Here is a 22,465-nt window from a genome sequence, read left to right on the forward strand (position 1 = left end):
TTTGAGTTTTGTGTGCCCGATGGAGATGTGGGGGGGCTGGTAGTCATGGTGGGGAGCTGGCTGATGGAGGACCTCAGTTTTCTTCAGGCTGACTTCCAGGCCAAACACTTTGGCAGTTTCCGCAAAGCAGGACATCAAGCGCTGAAGAGCTGCCTCTATCTTGTGATCATCTGATGTTTTGCATCTCTTACACCCAAAGGTTGTTTGATAAAGTCATGTTTATTTGTTATGCACTCAGCTCTATATTATCCAGCAGCTCACACACAGATTTGTGAATTGAATATGCAAGGAAGAAGAAAGCCCACACTTTGTAATCAGCCCCTGCCAAATTCAATTTGCCCTCTGGTGATTACTGCCTGTGGCTGCAGCTTGCTGACTTCAGGCAGAGGTGATGTTTTCAGATGTCAATGTTGGGAGCCACATCTAGGTAAACAAATGGCTCTGCACCATACACTCATTCTCAGACTTCACCTTGCAACAGAAACCATTTGTTGCTTTGGAGACGCCAGCTTCTTCAGGGTTTCCAATCCATCAGGCAGTATGGATAGCAGAAGCCACTGTTGTCCAACCTATATCCCTGCCCCACCACACAGAGGCTGCATCATCTACACTCCTGAAGGCTGCCAGGCTTGTTGCCCATTTTCAAGCAGTAAGAGCACCCAGCAAAGCATGGCATGGAGACCCAGTACCACTAAGGATCTTGCTCTCCTTAGTGAGGAATGATTGTAAAGGATGTGCTGCATGGCCAGGCTGACAAGAACTTGCTTAGGACAACAGATGCAGTTGTTGATGGTGCTGGGTACTATCAAGATGACCACCCCATGTAGGGTATTGCTAAAGGTACTGGTCTCCTTTACATCATCAGGGATTTTTCATTATTCATGGAGGTGCTAAACAGTCAACCGTAACTTGGCAGTGCTTGTCAGGCTAAAAATAATTCAGCTGATTTCGCACAAAAATGGGACCCCTCACTCTCTGATGCAAAATTGACCATCATGTCACACAAGATAGAAACAGAAGATGGTAGGGCAGCACGGTTAAATAGCGGTGGTGCAACGCTGTTACAGCATCAGCGATTGGGACCAGGGTTCGAATGCCACACTGTCTGTAAGAGGTTTTTTACATTTTTCCTGTGTCTGCATGGGTTTTCCCTGAGTGCTCGTGTTTCCTACCACCATTCAAAATGTACTGAGGCTGTACTGGTACTGGGCTCATACCAGGCTGTAAGGGCCTGTTAATGCTGCATGTCTAAATTAAAAAAAAAGATGTTTAAAGTTACTGGAGGCATTGTCAAAGAAAGTCAAAGGCTTCGCATGTAACATCAGTTTATCTCAGGCTAATCAATGATGCAAGCCAATGGCATCCACAGTTAAGGGTGTACACATTTAGCCATCTTACTTGTCTGCGCTGAAGCTGCTTTCATCTCCATAAAGGGTAGAATTTTTTGGCCATCGCCAATTGACCTTGTGAGTTGTTTTCTTGAACCACTGCAGTTCCTTTTGTGAAGGTGCTTTCCCCAATGTTCTTGTTCACAGTTGGACCCAATGAAAATGAAGGAGTAGCAATATACAGTAAAACCTCGGGTATCCGACACCTTTGGGGGAATCATTAGATGCCGGATAAGTGAATTTGCTTGTTACTTGAGATTGCGTGTTGTGTGGATTGGCGAACTGACCGCCAATTTTAAACTTTCGTATTTTTCATCTATTTATTCTGGGCTTTTTTTTTTAAATGCTGGTTGTTTGAGGCTGCTGGTTGCTTGAATTCCAGATAACGGGGAATTTACTGTATTTGTAAGTTGAGTGAATGTGTGACTTTGAAATCTGAAAGTGATGCTTATTCACCCATTCATAGCAGAAAGTTCAAAGAGAAATGTTCATTTCAATTAATGTGTTAAATTAATTAACTTTCATGCTTTAGTTGAAAGTTGTTAAATCTGGAACAAGGGGTGGGGGAAGAAGCAGATAAGTAATAACTTTTGAAATGGAAATTAAATGAACAGGACAAAAGGACAAGTGTTTGCAAAGAGTTAGTACCAACATAATTGACTGAACAGCCTCATTGCTATATAATTCCATGCATCAAAATGCTGAATGAAAATAATTGACAGACTAAATAATATTTCTGGACACTGCAGTTATTATCTAAAAAAACCCAGAAGTTGACTTTTTAAAAATAACAATCATATATTTCAAATCAATTATACATGCTACATATTACACCTCAATGGACCCCACCAACCCCTCCCCCCCAAAATAATCCCCAAGGAAAAAGAAAAAGATAATACCGTAAAGTTAAAAAAAACTTGGTTAGCAAAGTATCACCACAATTCACGCAACGTTGCCTTCTCAATATCATAATTTATTTATCCCAAGGATTTAGCAAGGTTTCATGAGGTTGAAGGAAAGCTCTTTATAAATGAATACCAATGGGTACCAAATTTTCAAAAAAGTATCATATTTATTCCTTAAATTACATGTAATTTTCTCAATAGATATACAACTATATATTTCTGCATGCCATCTTTCCATTCCTAAATAGGAATTTGATATCCATAATCACTGCTCTAAATCCAGAAGTTGACTATAAAAATTGTGTTACTTTATTCCAAATGTTTTGGTAACTAAACAACCATAGGAATCTCACTTGTCAGTAACTGCAATGTTAATAGGGAGAGGTTTTTTTCCCCAAAATTGTATTAAATACAAGTTTGAGTTTCGAATACTATGCCAAAAAGTTAAAAGCCTTGAAGGAAAATACAAGAATGATGGATCGTACAATAGGTAGTTATTCTGTCACTTAACCCTGACATGACCTCAGGCTGATAACCAAGAATGTACTCTTTATTTAACAACGCTGTTGTCTTCTTTGAGAAATCAACAACCAAATGATTTCAGCAACATTTTAGCCATCTAGATCAATCTGAAACTCCTGCCAATGTCAAAGCCAAGTCTATGCCAGCAGTTCAAAGTTTCAGTAATATAAGTGGTTAATGATAAAAAATAATGAATTGGTTGAGTACAGTCATATGAGTACTTTGGATCTTGATCACATTGGTATTGCGTATCACACTGCATTATTATTTAAAAACAAAATCATTGTTATATTGCTGCTTGTGGAAGCTTGCAGTGTACAAATTACCTGCTTAATTTCCAATATTACATTTCAAATATATAACATGGAAGGAATATCAAACTAGTCAGACTAAACACCAATAATTGATGCACAGGGCTCCTCCAACATTCCTTCCCCGTCTCCAAGCTTCACTTTACAAAGGAATTCAGAATAAACTGAATGTTTCCATTTCAGACTTATTTCTCAGCCTTTCCTCAAGTGGGGATTAAGTATATCAAACTGAATAGAATGGCACCCAAAAGAAAAATGGGTCCTGTAGTTTCTATCATAGATTACAATTGACACTAATGACTTGTGTTACACCTTATATAACTTTGGCATTGTTGGCTTAATACAGACTTGAAAAACAAATGGAAAAAATACTTTTGCAAGTTTATTACACTAGATGAGATATTTTGACATTTCCTTAGGATGCAGAAGAAGCCATTTGGCCCATCAATTCCATTCTGGCTCACAGAGTAATCCCAAGTGCTGAAATGAGCACAACAAATCAAAGAATTTCCTCCAACTAGTATTTCACCTCCTAGCTCCCTGAAGACCCCTGTCAAAAATAACATGAGAATGATGAAGTTCAATATTTCCTGGCCAAAACTTGATTGGTACCATATCCACCAGTTTAATCATGCCTGAATATCCTGTCTCTACCCAGATGCTCTGTAGCAACGTAGCACAACTTCTTTGGCAACAACACACCTGTAGCTTGCAGCACACAATGAGACAAGAGCCAAAGGTACAAGCTCTGATTTCTCAAAAATTGTACATTTGTGTTCGTGGATCACAGAGCTACGTTAGATTGCAACATTTCCCTCCCATTGATAAAGAAGCATGGGGGAACTTTGGTTTCATAAAGAAAGGTATAGAATACAGAAAGAAAACCAGGTAGCTATGCAAAACATCAAGAAGCAATGATGAGTCTCCAGCTGGAATATTGTGACCAATTCATTGTGTCCACACACAAGTCTGATGCCAAGGTTATGGATTTACCAGAACTTGTTCCAGGGATATTTGGAGGTAGAAAATTGGGGACAATCACAAGAAAGTTGAAGGTGAGGAGGGGAGATGTGTAGGGTTTTAAATTATTGAAAATGTTGATAGTTTAACTAATGCACACATTATCTTGATACACATAATCCACACAAAGATCATACGTTAATTGTTTTTATTGTGTGATTTCCCCCTTTTTAACAGAAAAAATCCAGATATTTTCCCGGGACCTCATTCAGCCCAAATGTTCTTAAGTTCAGCAAAAAACAGAGACCTCAGTTCACTAGATCCATGCCAACCACCCACAAGAATCCCATTTACCAGGCAGTCTGAAGCCATCCACACATTTAGATATTCAAGTATTGGTTTAGAGTCAATATTTAAGTATTGGTTTAGAGTCAATATTCAAGTATTGGTTTAGAGTCAATATTCAAGTTGTGGCCTTATTAATATTTTATAAGATTATGGCATAACTTCCCTGCCCTTAGATTGCATGCCCTGGCTAATGAAGGTGTGCATCCAATAAAGCTTCTTTACTACTGTGGCTGTCCTGCCAACTTGTGGTACCAAGGTTCCTCTGTTCCTCAATACTTCTGAAGTTCTTGCCATTCACTGAGGATGTTCTATTGTGATTAGTCCTCCAAAAATAATGCATTTTTTAGATTTAAGTTACATCTGCTCTAGTTCTTACCAATTAATCAAAATCATCCTACCTCCATACTCACTATCAGGATCACCATTTTCATGTTAACTGCAAATTTACCAATTATATCCCAATCTCTATTTCTTGATTTCTCCAAAAAGTATGTTATTTGATCTCTGTTCTGAATGCAGTCAATGACTGGGATCCACAATCCTCTGCAGTGAAGAGTTCCAAAGATCCATCAATGAGTTCCTCAATGAAGAATTTTCTCCGCATTTCATCCTTTATGGTTTGGTTCTTACTTTGAGAACATGACCTCCAGTCCAAGGGTCCCCAGGGAGGGAAACATCTTCCCTGTGCCTACCCTATTGAAGCCTCTAAAAATATTGTTTGTTTCAATGAGGTAATCACTTAGTCATCTAAAATGAAGAGAATGGAAGCTCAGTCTTCACAATCTCATCACAGTGAACAGACCTGCTATCCTAGGAAGTAGTCTAGTGAATCTTCACTGTACTCCCTCAATAGCAAGTACATCCTTCCTGAAGAAAGGAGGCCAAAATTGCATGAGGCTGTGCTTTCATTAAGGCTCCAAATATTTGCACTGAACTGTATTCTTGCACTCAAATCCTTCTGAATTAAAGTCATATGATTGACTGGGGAGCAGGAGTCCCTGATGGAAAAAGAGATTAAAATAGAGATGAAGGAAAATAGAATCATATGTAGGGAAGAGAGGTAGGGGAGAGAGAGAGAGAGCAAGAAAAAATAAAGGAGTGAGAGGAAAGGAGATGGAATGGGGAGAGATATAGATAGAAGGGAAAAGGGGAAAGAGAGGGAGAGTAAGATTGAAAGAGAACAGAGGAAGGGGAAAAGGAGATTAAAAAGGGAGAGACATAAATGAAGAGAGTGGGAGATACAGTCTACTCCTCATCATGGAGTGTGAATCATACACTTAGACTTGGCCCAAATAATTTGAAGATGGGATGTGCTTTGGCACCCAATCTCCAGCCATTGACTTGGAATCATGAGTTTGAGAAAATACCACAAGAGGCACTGATGGAAATCTATGTCTGTTTTTGTTCATTTATCATTTCTATTTCTATAGTCTCTTTATATATTTATATGGTACATGCACAAAAGCAATATAATGGAGAGTTGAATAAACCCATTCACATTTATTGTCAGAGTACATACATGACATCACATACAACCCTGAGATTCTTTTTTCCTGTGGACAAGGCAGAATTACCACTGACTCGTAGTCCATAAATAAACTATAAGCAGCATAAACATGTAAACAAATAAAAGAACTGTAAACAGAAAACAAATGTAAACAAACTGACTATGCAAGACAGAGATAAAAAAGAAAATCAATAAAGTTCACAAGTAAGTGTCCTGAAATGAGTCTCTGATTGAGTTTGTTGCTGAGGAGTCTGAAGATGGAGGGGTAGCAGCTGAACCTGGTGGTGCAAGTCTTTTGGCATCTATACCTCTTTCCTGATGGACTCTCCATGTCTCATACTATATATTCTGCATAGTTTTGAAGCAAGGAATGTGTGCACACCCCAAAACATTACAATTTGGTGATAAGGATTTTTAAAAATGCCAAGTCTTTGAGCTTATTGGCCAGTCTGAGTTCAGTGAGTCTGAAAGCCTGCAATCCTATTTTAGCAAAACATTTGTATGGAGATGAGGGTAAAAGCAAAAGGAACACTGCATCACAAGAAAGGACAGTAACAAGTGAATAGCAGGGAGGCAAAATAGTTCTTGAGTATGTCACGTACTCAGACAGAGCAATAGAAATTCGCCAAGGCAGTATATTTAAAATCATATTTTTATTAATTACTAATAATATAGCACCTTATTTAACTTACCTAAACTTAATCCCCAACTATGCGCGAATATACATGTGTGTGTGTGTGTGTGTGTGTGTGTGAGCGCGCACGTTTGTGGCACACCCCAAGCCATTACAGGTTAGGCCCAATTCTGGAACATCAATTCAAAGTTCAGTCTCAGAAATTCAGTGTTGACACAGAGGCTTTAAATTGATACAAAGTAGTGATTATGAATGAGGTGGGAGAGACTGGAAAATTCACAGAATCCTTGTTGTGAAATGTCCTTTCAGATGAGTGGTTGCCAAAACTCCCCTTTTCTTTGTGTAGGGGAAATGAAGTGTGTCGCTTTCACAAAGTTTCCAGAACCCTTCGTGGGTCGGCAGAAATTTCTATCTCAATGATCACGTTCCAAATGCAGCGTTTACTTTGCTTCCCAAATACGGGTCAGTTCAAGTGAACTTCCCTTTGGTCACGGTGCCACCTAATAATTCTCTCTTTCAATCTTTTTATTGAGTTTTATAGAACAAGCGCACATTGTATAGAGAACACAAGGTTACCAAATATGAAGAATATAAGTACATTTCCAAAAATAAAACAATAGTGATATACCCCTTCCCCATACAATGTTGTCAGAATGAGATAAAGGGGAATAAAAACCAAAAAGAACTCTTACACCAACCTAAAACAAAAACTGGAATGTTTTGACCTAAATTAAAGACAGTATAGTTCTGCAAATATATAAAACATTACTAAGTTACGGAAAAATCCATATACATAAATAAATACATTCAATGATCAAAACAAACAGATTTAATAAGCATGAAAATAGTCCATGAAAGGACTCCAAATTTTATGAAAATTAGTGTTAGCATACAATGCGGAACACCAAAACTTTTCTAGATTAAGGCAAGACTTGATATGCACAGGATCTTTCCATCTAAGTAGGATAGCTCTTCGTGCCATAAGTAGTATGACTTGACAATCAGATGAAGAAAATATCATTTAAAACCATTAAAGGATTAGGTTCAAGATTAACACGTAATATTATTGACAAAACATTAAAAAATCTCCCTCCAATAAGATTCAAGAGCTCAACAAGACCAGAACATATGCATCAAGGTAGCTTCCCCATCATTACATCTGTCACATCGGGGATTTAAATCAGGAAATATGCGGGATAATTTGTCTTTAGATCTGTAAGTCTGATGTATAACCTTGAACTGAATAAGAGAGAGTCGAGCACACAGTGAAGAAGTGTTAACTAATTTAAGAACCAAATCCCGATTTTTGTCTGAGATAGAAAACTGCAGATCATGCTCCCATGTTCTTTTAATTTTATCGAGGGAAACCTGATGCAATTTTGAAAGCAAATCATATTTTAAGTTTATTAAACCCTTCTGAGAGGGTTGTAATTTGAAAATTACATCCAGCATGTTAGATTCACAAGCCATGGGAAAATTTGATAATTGTACCTGTAAAAATTTCTGATCTGCAAGTATCTAAAAAAAAATATGAATTTGGTAAATTAAATGTCACTGAAAATTATTCAGAAGACATGAGACAAGTGTCAACAAACGTCTCAAAAACACTGAATACCATTATCATACCAAATGACAAATGTTGAATCATGTAAAAAAAAGTGGAAATACATAATTAGATGATATAAAACTTGATAAGGAAAAACTTTTTAAATCAAAATATTTCCTGAATTGAAACCAGATATGCAAGGAATGTTTTACTGCAGGGCTTTAGATCATTTTGTTAACTTTAGTAAAATAAAAAGAAAGTGCTATTCCTAAAAAGGATAGGACAGAAAACTTCTCGGCCGACCTCAATTCCAAAAAGACCCAAACTGGGCAGTCCAATCTATTAAAATATTGAATCGAAAACAAAATAAAACATATATTGATTGCACAGTAATACAAGTACACAATCCTTTAACCAGAACCCTTGGGGGACAAAAATTTCGGATTTTTCCGCATTTCGGAAAGCCAGATTTAAGTCCACACAAATTGTGCTGCCATATCCAGCCCAATCCCCTTCCAGTTGCGCTGCCGTCTCCCCCCGGCCTCCCTCCCGCCCGACTCGCTCTGCTGGTGTCCCCCCCTTGCCTGCCTGACTCTTGCTGCTGCTCTCTTGCCCGCCAGATTTGGCCTGCCGATCTCTCGCCCGCCCATCTCGCGCTGCCAGTCTCTCCCCTTCACCCACCCAACTCGCGCTGCAGTCTTTCACCTGCCCGACTCGCGCTGCTGCCTCTCTCCCTACTTGCCAGATTTTGGAGCTTTCCAGATTTTAGATGTCCGGATAAAGGATTGTGTACCTGTAGTATCTAAAATTCGGCAATGCCAAGCCTCCATTCTCTTTAGATCTCTGCAAAAGAAGCTTATTCAGCCAAGGTCATTTATTTTGCCAAATATAGGAAGATATCAAAGGGTCAAGGGAATCAAAAAATGATTTGGGGATGAAGACTTGAATTGCATAATAAAGGTATAAAAGTTTGGGTAAAATAATCATTTATAGAGTTAGACCAACTAATGAAATAGAGAAAGATAACCATCCGGACAAAGTCTGTTTCAGTTGTTTTAATAAATTAAGAAAATTTTCCTTAAATAAATGTTTGTGGTGACTATAATTCCTAGGTAAGTGAACTGATTCGACAACCTTAAAAGGGATATTGGCATATATAGACACCATAGTATTCAGTAACTTTAGTATATACCCAGAAAAGTGACTGAATTGTGATAGTGATAACATAGAAGGAATAGATACTTCCAGATTTGAGACAAATAACTGAAGGTCATCCATATATAAGGAGCCCTTGTGAACCAAACCCCCTCTAGAAATCCCAGAGATGTCCTCAGAATCACAAAAAGCAATAGCTAACAGTTCTAAAGCTAAATCAAACTAAAGTGGACTGAGAGGGTATCCCTGTCTAGTTCCACGATGTAAGTTAAATAAAGTAGATTGTTGATTATTTGTAACAACAGAAATGCAGAAAATAATTTAATCCATGAGTTGAAACCAGGTCCAAAATTCAATCTTCTTAGGATTTCAAAAAGGTATTGCCATTCAACCCTGTCGAAGGTCTTCTCTGCAACCAATAACATACCCTGGTATTTTAGGAAAAGGAGAATACATTATTTTTAATCATCTACAAACATTAAAAGGTGAGTGACAATTTTGAATGAAAACAGTCTGATCTTGCAAAACAATCAAAGGTAAAATATTCTCTAGTCTGTTAGCTAACACCTTAACAAGAATCTTAACATCCGCATTCAATAAGGAAATAGGTCTGTAGGAGGCACATTCAGTCGGATCTTTGTTTTTTTTTAAAAATCAAGGATATTGAAGCCTCATAGAAAGTTTTGGACAGAGTACCTCTTGCAAATGATTCAGAAAAGACAGTACTTGGAAATTCTATATTTGTGTATTATCAATTAAGATCTTTTGTAAAACAGATATGTGGTCGTCATATGATCTTACTGCCTGATTCTAATTTTGAGGAATATGTACTTTCAATACCAAAGAAGGGATATATATCTAATTTGTATTGTATTTTACAAGAAACTGAGAGTAAAAAAGACTGGGATAAAGATAAGTTGAAATGGGAAAAAGATTTAGGTTTTACAATAGCTGAAGAAGCCTGGATGGAAATTTGCCAGAATAGTATTCGGAAATTGATTAATGCTAGATTAGCGATGATTAATTATAATTTTATACATCAGTTATATTTAACACCGGAGAAACTAAAGTAAGTCGGATTGCTGTTTTCGTTGTGACCAGACGGCTAATACTTTTTTGCACACTGTCTGGCTTTGTGATCGATTGCAACAGTTTTGGAAAGGTATTCAATCTATACTTAATAGTTTATATAATATCTGTCTTGTATTAGACCCTGATATATTTTTATTAGGGAATATGCAATCACTAATTGATTTAGGTTTAAAGGATTATCCGATTTCCTTTATCTATTTAGCTTTAGCTGTGGTCAAGAAATGTATAGCACTTACTTGGAAAGACAGAAATATATTAACTTTAGATAGGTGGCATTTGGAGATGAAATCCTGTTTGACCATGGAAAGGATATCTTTTTCAGTTCAGGATAGGATGTCTTTTTATAAGTTAAAGTGGACTCCGTTTGTTAAATATATGAATTTAAGTTTGCTTTAAATATGTTTTTAAGTGTGATATTTTGGTATTGATAACTTTTTTTTGTTAGTATCTTTACTTGTTATGTTTTATCTTTTTTTTGTAAGTGGGCTTTTTTTTCTTCTTATATATATTGTTCACTTTATTAACTCTTCACTGTTTATTTTGGGGGGGGTTAGACTAATTCTAAGTTAGGAAGTTAGGTTATTAATGTTGTGTAATAATTATTGTGGGGGGGGGGTTAGTTTATTTAGTTTACCGATGTGGTACTGTAATTTTATTATCTTACTTTTATTCTTTTTAAATGTAATCCTCTATTTTATTCATGTTATAAAATCTTAAATAAAGTTTAAAAAAAAGAAAAGACAGTACTTAATCGGGAGGACAATAAGTGAGAAAATAATCTTAAAAACTCTCCAGGAAAACCATCTGGACTGGATGCCTTCCCAGATTGGATAGATAAAATAGCTTTAGAGATTTCCTCCTTAGAGAAGGGTTCCTTCAATCTTATGTGATGCTTTAAGGATAATGCGGGAAAATTAAGTTGATCAAGAAATTGAACCATTATTATCTGGAAACTGAAACATATAACTTGGAGTAAAAATCTTTAAAAGCATCAATTTCTATATGTTCAGTTGTGAAGATCCCATTCTTTTTTATGCACTTCTGTTATCTGTGTCCTGAGGTTTTCCATATTTATTGCCGTGTATATAAAATTGAATTATAGTTCTTAAGAGTTGAGTTTCAGTCGGCTAGGTTAAAAGAAGGTTAAACCTTGTTTGTAATTCAACTCTTTCCTTATATCAATCTGGACTAGGAATTGAGTCCTGCCAAGAGTCAATTTGTTTTAATCTATCTGTTAATTCTTTAAGTTCTCTGGTAGTTTTTCTCTTCAGATTTGCAGAGCAGGATATAATTCAACCTCTAAGGTTAGCTTTAAATCAAATTCAAAATCTCATCAAAAGCATTCATCTCAAATTTGCTCCTCCGTGAAATTCAAAAATTCTTTATCTGAAAGCAATCTCAAGTTAAAACACCAGTGTTCAGTACAATGAGGTATGTCAGGGAAATTAAACAACAAAGGTATAGGAGCATGATCAGAGGTAACTATCATCTGGTATTTACAAAAACTGACAAAAGGGACAAGTTGGTTATGTAATGCGCGTCGAGAGAACCAAAGACTTGTTGATCCAAACCAAGGCTTTTATTAATTAAAAGACTGGAGCGTATCACAAGTAGGTCGACCATTCCAGAATGACCTGGTCTGGCTAGGAGCAATCCTTTAAGACCTGCCAGAAGGTGGTGCTACACTCTCAGCCAATCACAGTCATCCTACACGACCATCTGTACATATGTACATATACACATTGGTGATAGAATCTGTACTATCACAGGTTATCATTAAAAAAAAGTAGTCAATCCTAGTATAGGTTTGGTAAACATAAGAAAAGAAATAATGATATCTATCCTTGGGATGTAAAGGGCGCCAAACATCCAAACAGGTTTGGGAGAAGACCTATCAATCGCCAGATTCATCCAACAATTAAAATCAAAGCATACTAATTCTCCTTACAGGGAGAAAATAAACAAATTGTCCATTACCACACAAAGCCACTGCAGAACAGTATTCCTTCAAAAAGCTGCTGCTTCTCTAAAATGGCCCCTGATCAAACAATGTACTTTTTCTTTATGTTGGTCGCATGACTCTGCACCTGTGTCCCTGGAACACTTCCTTTCTGTCCCAGTCTGCTGTCAGCCACGGTCCTCTCCAAGCTTACAGGGCTTGCAGCTTGATTTGCTCACTCCTAAAGTGATAGTCCCACTCAAATGGAGATGAAAGCACATAATAGCACCACAGGCATCACCTTAAGAGTGGAAAGAGAACAGAGTAAAATGGCAGCTCAATTCTACTATTCATTGAATGGACAGAAATATGATATTTTGTGACACAAAAATACATTGAAAATTGACAGTGGTGATGAGAAAATGCTTGAACAGGGTCCCAGGAACACATCCTTCCAACAGAAATAAAGTTCTGGAATATTCACTAAGTTAGCGCTTCTTTTAAGAACAAAAAGCAAAATTGTGTTATTTGCTCTTGCAATGCTCTCAAAAAATGCGCAGAGCTTCAAGTTGAAACTTGAAATTTGAAGTCAGATAAGACTGTCCTCATATTATTTAATTAAAGGGCATTTCACAGCTCTGCAACTTTGCCATTTTGATGGACAGTGCACTGCACAATATGTTTGTTTGGGATTAGGTCGATAACCAAAGACAGAATCCCACATGTGAGTTTGCATGCAAGATTGCAACATCTATGAAATTTTCAACAACGTGTGCCAAAGAATTTTGGCCAATGCTAACATCAAGTGTGATGGCAACATATCATCGTAGAGTAGTTACGGCAGGATATCCAAATGCCAGTGTTTTGCCACTATAATTCATCCTGGAACTGTAGCTCCACCTTCATCATGATGTGTCGTACCAAATAAATTCATCCCCATACTTGGGACCTTGGCCTCAGCACCCACCTCTGCAAATGAATCCACAACTTCCTGTTTCATGAGAACTGGTGAAGCACCTTTCCATGATCATCCTTAACCAGTGTGCCTCCATCCATACTCCATATATGCCCATGACTGTATGACTAAACACTGTTCCAACACCATCTGGAAATTTGCTGATGACATCACCCTTGTCTCTAACGATGACAAATTGGAATATAGAAAGAAGGTAGAGGGATTCATTGCTTGGTGCCAGGAAAACAACCTCTACCTCAATTGGCATAGCAGTTAGTGCAACACCTTTATAGCGCCTGTGATGGGGATTCGAATCCTGCACTGTCTGTAAGGAGTTTGTGGATTCTCTCCATGGGTTTTCCCCGGGGACTCCAGTTTCCTCCCACTGCTTGAAGTGAACAGGGGGTGTAGGTTAATTGGGTGCAAATTGGGCCGCACAGACTTGTGAGCCGAACTGGCCTGTTACCATGCTGTATGTCTAAATTTAAAATTTAAATGTCAGCAAAACTAAGGAGCCGGTCATAGACTTTTAAGCGAGCAGTAGAATTCATCCCCCTGTCTACATCAATTGTGCTAAGGTGACAGACAACTTTAGGTTCTTTGGACTAAACATATTCAAAAACTGCCGTGGCCCACTCACATCGATGGGAAAGCCAAGAAAGTGCATTAGCACCTCGACTTCCTCATTAGCCTGAGGAAAATTGGCATGTCACCAGCATCCCTAAGCAACATGTACAGATGCACCAATGAAAGGTGCTCTACTCAAGAATGTAACAAGAATCTGCAGAGTTGTAAACACAGCTCAATCTATCATACAAATTCCCCTCCCCTCGATCAATTGCACCTACACTTCCTGCTGACTTGGAAAAGCAGCCAACATATTAAAAGAGTAATTCAATCCCAGTCACACTCTCTTTAACCCATTCCTAAGAGGAAAGAAATATCTATACACACAAGGTTCAAAGAGAGTTTTCTTTGCAGCTGCTATTAGACTCCTGAATGAACCTCACATGACTAAAATTATATCGCAATTTGCTGTTTTCTAACTGAACTCCCTCTGCAACTCTGCATGCTATACAAATATTCATATTAGGGTTGATAAAATCAGGGATGTGTTAATTGCCATAAAATGGAAGAATGCAGAGATATTAGGAATGTAGTACTGAGGGAGGTCACCATCAAAAATAAACTTGCTGGATGAATCACAATGTACATAGTACTGGAGCAGCTCTGCTCAAGATTGAAAGAAACTACAGAAGAAGGTAAGTGCAAATCAGAACATAATGCAAACTTACCCCCCCCCCTCCCACCCCCACATGGACTCCATCTGCACCTCCTGCTGCCTCGGAAAAGCAGCCAATATACTGAAAGACCCATCACACCGACCCACAGGGGAGAAGGGTTTGTGGACTCTGTCGGTCGTGGTCAACCAAGGGAGTAGCCTCTCCAGGGCACAAGCCACGGCATGGAGATCTGACTGCTGCCCATGCAGTGGGACCCCCCCCTCTCCATGCTAATGAAAGGTCCAAAGGAATACCAACTAATCTTCCTTTTCATTGTAATCCTATACTCTGTAAATGGTCCCCTATACACGGCCGAATGTAATGCTAGAGATAACCTGTAGGTCTGTTCGAAGAAGAACATTTCTCACTGTACAAGGTATTTTGTGACAAATGAAAAACACCAAGGGGAAATTGAAAATTCTCAGTGATTTAAATGCAATGAGATTTTTAAATTGTATAATTGGAGGCTTTTCATTTGAACCATTCAAAAAATCAGTATTCTAATATTGTGTAACGGATCACAATATTATAAATAAATTCACAAGTTTTTCTCACATAATTAATCATAATTACTTTTTTTTTAAACTCTCACAGCACTGATTATGAATATCGACCTTTCCTGTGGCATTTCAACAAGATGGGGTTTTCAATCACTACCTCCTCTTCAACTTGTCATGAATATAACAAAGTGAGCCAAAATCAAACAACAGCAGAGGCTGGAAAGCTAAGATTAAATTAGAAATACCCAACAGATCATGCAGCTTCAGTGAATGAGAAACATCAAATCAATGACAGCTTATCAGAACTTTCCATGTAGTCCCTTTGCTTCAAAGAACAAGTGCAGTTGCTCTTCAGCTGAAGATGGGGTTGCATTCTGTCAACCCATTGTAAGTTGAAAAAATCGTATGTCAAAAAAGATGGCACCTACCATTTTTATAATTAAATTTTGAATACCTTTATTCCAAACTAAAAAAAACATTAATGTACACAGCCGAAAGCACATTGGACATGAAGAATTAAAATTAACTGCTGGATGGTAAGGTTGGTGGGCTTCTCACCAGAAGCAGGAGACACACATGGGTGTTTAGTAGCCATGATGGGTTGTTTACCGTGCACTTGATCGTGTGGTCGTTACAGAGAGTGAGAGCGTGGCTAAGTCAGCATCGCGAGAGAGTATGCTGGACGACACTCTCGCAAAATGCTGCCATCACTCAGTGTCATAAGAGAGTAGCGTACCACATATCACAAGCGCAGGAACAGATAGGAATTCGAAATTGAAAGTCCAGATTCAAACCATCGTAACTTTGAAAAATCGTAAGTAGGGAAGCACCTGTAGTTACGTTACAACTAATTGAGTTAATCATCCTAAAAATATTTATATATATTTATTTCAAATGATAGCTTTATGTATATATGTTAGGTACTGTATATTTTGTATGTATGTGTTTGCACCATGGTCTCCAGAGAAATGCTGTTTCATCAGATTAAGTATGTACAGTCAGATGATAATAAACTTGAACATCAAGAATCTAATGAAAAACTATTCCCATTAAATTGGTTATGGACAATGCCACAAGTAATTTACTGGAAGAATTTTGTTAATTATTAAAAGAAGACTTCATTAATATGGGCTTTAATTTTCAAAGACAGACATCATGCATCATACTCCCATTGGTCATAAAAAAGTTATGAGTTTGTTAATTTAGACCTGTCAATAAAATTGTGGGACTGATATTTTACAAACCAGCATCATAAAAGATTCTGTCTCCACGCCTATTTCTACAACCAGAGTTCTCCATCCCACTATGCAGACCCCTTCTCCCTCCTTCTGGACACCTCGTTCAGGCCTTCTGCCCATGCTAGATTTTTATATTTCCAATTGCCGCCGAGACATCAACTGTCTGAACTTCACCACTCCCCTCATTCATTCTAATCTCAACCCTTCGGAGCACCTTGCCCTCCATTTTCTGCACACCAATCCCAACCTCACTACCAAACCCCAGACAAGATGTGGTCTGGCGAACTGACTTCTATCTGGCCTGAGTCAGTCAACAACTCTCAGACACCCCCTCTTATTTAACCCTTCAACAAGACCCAACCAAAACTCATCAAACCACTATCTCATGCACTATCTCTGAACTCATCTCCCTTCCACAGCCTCCAACCTTTTTGTTTCCCAACCTCGCAATGCCCAGTTCTACCTCTACCCAAGATCCACAAACCTAATTGCTTCAGTAGGCATATCATTTCCACGTGCTCATTCCCCATCAAAATGGTAGCACTTACCTCAACATTTTGTCTCTCTGGTCTTTGCCCTCCCCCACCTACATCCACAATACTTCAAAAACTTCCAGTTCCGGCAGTAGCAGTTGCTTTAGACGCAGAGAAGGCCTTCGACAGAGTAGAATGGAATTACTTGTTCAAAGTATTGCAAAAATTCAGTTTACCGGAGAAGTATATTAATTGGATTAAAGCATTATATAAGGGACCGTTAGCGAAAGTGACAGTAAATGGACATGTATCAAAGCAATTTAACTTAAGCAGGTCAACGCGGCAGGGATGCCCACTATCACCATTATTGTTTGCGCTAGCTATAGAACCACTAGCAGAATCGATAAGAATAGATAATAATATAAAGGAATAAAAATAAAAGACAGGGAATATAAAATCAGTCTATTTGCGGATGATGTGATAGTGTACTTAACAGAACCAGAACTATCAATAAAAGAACTATATAAGAAATTGAAGGAATATGGAGAAGTGTCGGGATACAAGATAAACGTAAATAAAAGTGAAGCAATGCCTATGAATAACGCGGATTTCTCAAAATTTAAGGAGGAATCCCCATTCAGATGGCGAATGCAGGCAATAAGATACCTAGGTGTGCAAATAAACAAAAATCTAGGCCAATTATATAAACTCAATTACAATCCACTAATGAAAAAATTACAGGACGATTTAGAGCATTGGAAAGAGCTACCACTAACACTGATAGGAAGGATAAACTGTATTAAAATGAACATTTTTCCAAGGATACTATACTTATTTCAGGCATTGCCAATACAACTGACAGAAAAATTCTTCAAAGAGTTAAAGAAAATAATAAGGAAATTTTTATGGAGAGGGGGGAAACCGAGGATAGCACTAGATAAATTAACAGAATGGTATAAACAAGGAGGCTTACAATTGCCAAACTTCAAAAATTATTATAGAGCCGCACAATTAAGGTACCTATCAGATTTTTATCAAACAAGGGAAAAACCAGACTGGACGAGACTAGAATTAGATAAAATAGGGGAAAAGATACCTGAACACATATTATATAAATGGGACGAAAAATTGGTACAACATAGAACTTCTCCAGTATTACACCATCTCCTCAATATATGGAAGAAGATTCATGTAGAAAGAAATAAAACAAATTATCAAATACCAAAACTAATATTGACGCAAAATAAGCTACTCCCTTTTACAATAGACAACCTTTCCTTTAGAAAATGGGAAAAAAAAGGGATTAAAAGAATAGAAAATTGTTTTTCAGGAAGTAGATTCTTATCCTTTGAACAAATGAGAGATAAGTACAATATAACTGGAGATACAGCGCTGGCATATTACCAACTGAGATCCTACTTGAAAGATAAATTAGGAAGCAATTTGAGTTTACCAGAGGGAAGTAACCTTGAATATGTGATTACAGATACAATGTTAATCAAAAGATTTATAACAAATATGTATATTAAACTGCAAGAAAAGGAGAATGAGGAAACAAATGGTAAAACTAAACAAAAATGGGAACAAGATTTAAATATAAAGATAAAAAAGGAAACATGGGAGAAATTATGTTTTGGAACGATGAGAAATACAATAAATATGAGGCTGCGTATGATACAATATAATTGGTTACACAGACTATACATTACACCGCAAAAGTTAAATAAATGGGACCCAACAGTATCTGATAGATGTTTTCGATGTAAAAAAGAAAGGGGAACAACAATTCATGCAATCTGGACATGTGAGAGAGTAGAAAAATTTTGGGATGATCTCAATCAGATATTAAATAAAATAACAGAAAACAATATACCAAAGAATCCAGAGATCTTTCTCCTAAGTAACATAAAAAATAAAGAATTTGGAATTGACTTGGAAGATGCACAAAAAAGATTTGTTAAGATAGCCCTAGCCGTAGCAAAAAAATGTATTATGTCAACCTGGAAATTGGAAGATAATTTGAAAATACAACAATGGTATATAGAAATGAATAAATGTATTCCATTAGAAAAAATAACATATAGTTTAAGAAATAATATTGAAATATTCGAACAAGTATGGGAGCCTTACATTAAATACAATAGCGAAAACCTACCGGGGACAAACATTACCTAAGTTGATGGAAGGAGAAGGAAAGAAAAGAATGGACTCTGTAGAATTTCTGGTGTATTTTTGTTGAATGACAACATTGTCTGACTGAATTAATGCAACCTAGATTGTATACCTAAAATGGATGAGGGGGGGGGGGGTGAGGGGGTGGCTTGGGAGGAGGGAGGGGGGGGAGAAAAAGTCACTGTAAATGTGTGAAAAAGAAAAAGTGTATATCATGGCTATTGTGATTTATGGTGTGAAAAATAAAAAATAAAAAAAAAACTTCCATTCCCTGAACTCGACTACCTCATCTTCACTATGGACATCCAATCACTATACACCTTCATCCCCCATCCCAATGTGCTTGAAACCCTTCATCTCTTCCTCGACAATGGACCCAAAGAGTCCCCCTCCAGCACTACCCTCCACATGCTGGCAGAAAGAAAAGGTGAGCAAGTTTAGCAGAAAGCAGAGAAGTCAATGTTAAGGCCATCTGGCTGGAGGATGCCCAGACAGAAAATAAGGTGTTGCTCCTCCAATTTGCAGGTGGACGGGGTGGGATAGTACACAAGGCCATGGACAGACATGTGAGCGCGGGGGTATGACTCCGAATTGAAATGGTTGGCGACCGGGAGGACGCCTGCTTTCATTCTCTCATACCTTGATGAAGGGCTCAAGCCCAAAACATCGGTTGAGTATTTTTACCTTTGATAGATAAAGGACACTGCTTGACTTGCTGAACTGCTCCAGAATTTTGCCTTTTTACATTTTGCATGTTGGCCTGTGCTCCTCCCCTGACCCTTTCTTCACTTTTCCCCAACCCTTTTATTCAGGCATCTGCCTGCTTTTTGTTCATACCTTGAAGAAGGGTCAGGACCAAAATGTTGGTTATATATCTTTAACTGCTGAGTTTCTCTCACATTTTTTGTGTTTTTACCTCATAAAAGACCCCCATCACCTTGATTATGCTTTTTTTTTTGCTGTGACCCACAGGAAAAAGGCACAGAAGCCTGGAATCCAGCACCTCTCCTTTCCAGAACAGTTTATTTTCCATTACTCGTCAGGTTCTTAAACTTCCTGTACAACCCTAACCATAGCAGTGCTCCAAGACAACCAAAGATCTGTCTGCACGACTGACCGCGCAATTTCTGCACTTCTAGCCAACTGTGAATATTTATTTATGGATTGCTTATTTTTTTCTCTTTTTCCAAACCAAGGCTTTTATTAACTAAATGACTCGAGCATATCACAAGTAGGCTGACCAGTCCAGAATGACCTGGTCTGGCTATGAGCAATCCTTTAAGACCTGCCATTACGTGTGGCTACACTCTCAGCCAATCACAGTCATCCTACGCTACCATCTGTACTATCACAATGCTATTATATGTGTTAATTCTACTCAAATGAATGTTGGTTGTTTTAGGTACCTGTGAAGCTGCAGCAAAGACTTTCACTGCATCAGTACATTGCATTAAGTATATGACAATAAGGTCTTCACTTGTTCATTCATCAATCTACGCTCACTAAAAAGGTTGCTCTATTCATGGGAATGAAAGGAAAATCAATTATCTGTGATACTCTGCGAGAATGATCCTCAGCAGCTGAGGCCATATAAAAGTCAAATACAATTTAATGAAGCCGTAAGTAGAAAGGGAGTCATGAACAGAACTCTGATCGGTTGAGCAGATGCTGGTTTCCTCAACATATTTTTATGAACAGTCATGTTCAGTACACATAGCTCCTTCTAATGTGAATAATATGAAGGATTTTCCTTAGGGGAAAGCAACATAACTTCTGGAATCGGTTGTGTGAGATTACAAAATACAAGCTATCCTGGAAGAAAGATACAGACACCAATCCTCTAATTCCAGTGCTCAGGTACTCTGAATGGCAGCACGGATGTAGAAGAATCAGGGTGAAATTGCAGTGACTCTATCTCCAATATTTTAGTTTCATGCTGGGAATGTTGAATTTACTTTTCTCTGCCCACATAAACATCCTCCTATTTCTCATGTTTGGTCTTGATAAGTGTAAGCGTACAGATGCACTTTCACAAAGACTGTTGTGTAAATAAACCTTTATCAAATCCTGACAATAACTTTGCAAGGAAGGATCAATTGAACTTCATATCTAAACATACCTTTAACCTGTTAGGATCAGGAATCTTCATATCTTCATTCAGATCTCTAAATCACCCATTGCTAACTTTTTTTAAAGCTATGGCCCCCTTTGGACTCTGCTCCCTTTCCTGTGAAGCAGTCAAGTTTAATTTGTTTCTTTAGGACTTCTCTCCTGCTGGCTACATAAACATAAAAAAGTATTTTCTGATTTCAGTCCGTCGCTCCCCTTAAATGTAGTGTGTGTGCGTGTGTGTGTGAGGGGGGGGGGGGGGGTATGTCTTCCTTTTTGAGAATGGTTGCTCTGAATGATGGAATAATTCCACTTCTCTCCAGAACTAGCACTGCAGAAGGAATATAGAAAGAGATAGATGTCAATGTACATTTTAAATTAAATCAAATATAATCATTTATCCTCAAATCCTTATTTACATTCGATAAACAAGTTTTTCTATTCTCCTTTTAGTTCAGCTCTCTAGTATAATTGTTTTTACTATTTGTATCGCCTTATTTCCAAGCCCAAATTAAATGGTGATGCATTATACATCTCTGATTAAAAGTTCCACATATCCCTGTAGTTAGGGTCACACCAAATGCCTGACAGCTATGTGCACTTAAAATGGCTACAACCCAAAGGCCATTTATAAAGCCCTTTTTCATTATTAGGTTTATTTTAATACCAATACATACACTTCTTTTCTGCTGCATTGTTGACTTGGCTCTTGTCCAAGTTTCACTATTTCAAAAGAATGACTTTTTTCTAGACGTCACTGTTTCCCTTTCTTTCTTCTCCTCCTCTTGTAACCCATCACGCCCTGCATGCTCATACATGCATGTCATGAATCATTCACTCTGTAAATTTCATGGCTATTGGCACTGGGAACATTCTGGACATGAGATTTTCAGTTTGCATCAGTCACACGCTCAAAACATCACCCTTTCCAACACTCCTGACTGTTTCCTTCCACGCAAAGATTGCATTAGTCAGGATGTGAGAATTCCATCTTTGGCTAATAGAAAAATGGCTAATACACCAACTTTAATGAAAGGCAATCGAAGGAAATTGTGCTCTCAGAGAGCATCTTTGAATAATTTCAAAGCCAATTACAACCCTCAGTCTCTGTTATGCCTTATTAGCTCCCCCACCTCACCTCCCCCTCAATGCATAATCACAGCCCTCTGATGTTATAGCACTTTTTTTTCTCATAAGTGGTTGGGAACTGAGAGACCTTTTATTTATCAGACTTTGATATTTTACTGTAAAGTTTATAACATTGGACAAAAGTAATCTGCCAAAACTTAAAAAGAAACATGGAAAAGTAGGTGCAGCTCCGTTGCTAGTACTATTGCCCAAGTACAAGACCCATGCCGAAATGTAAGTGCAACATTTTGGCTAGCACTCCAGTATAGTACAGCTGAAGTAGTTGATTATTTTGAAGAA

The 22,465-nt window shown here is 37.8% G+C and overlaps 1 protein-coding gene across 1 annotated transcript in view; it reads right to left on the reverse strand.

Annotated features, from left to right (window-relative positions):
• Positions 1 to 21,222: 21,222 nt before the first annotated feature.
• Positions 21,223 to 22,465, reverse strand: part of adprs (ADP-ribosylserine hydrolase) — an 87,708-nt gene continuing 86,465 nt past the window's right edge. Inside the window, exon 6 of the mRNA XM_069895660.1 lies at positions 21,223 to 21,368. Coding sequence (XP_069751761.1) covers positions 21,238 to 21,368 — 131 coding nt within the window. The 3' untranslated portion in view covers positions 21,223 to 21,237. The remainder of the gene's footprint in view (positions 21,369 to 22,465) is intronic.

The sequence above is a fragment of the Narcine bancroftii genome, chromosome 8 (assembly GCF_036971445.1).
Source record: "Narcine bancroftii isolate sNarBan1 chromosome 8, sNarBan1.hap1, whole genome shotgun sequence".
Classification (NCBI taxonomy): domain Eukaryota; kingdom Metazoa; phylum Chordata; class Chondrichthyes; order Torpediniformes; family Narcinidae; genus Narcine; species Narcine bancroftii.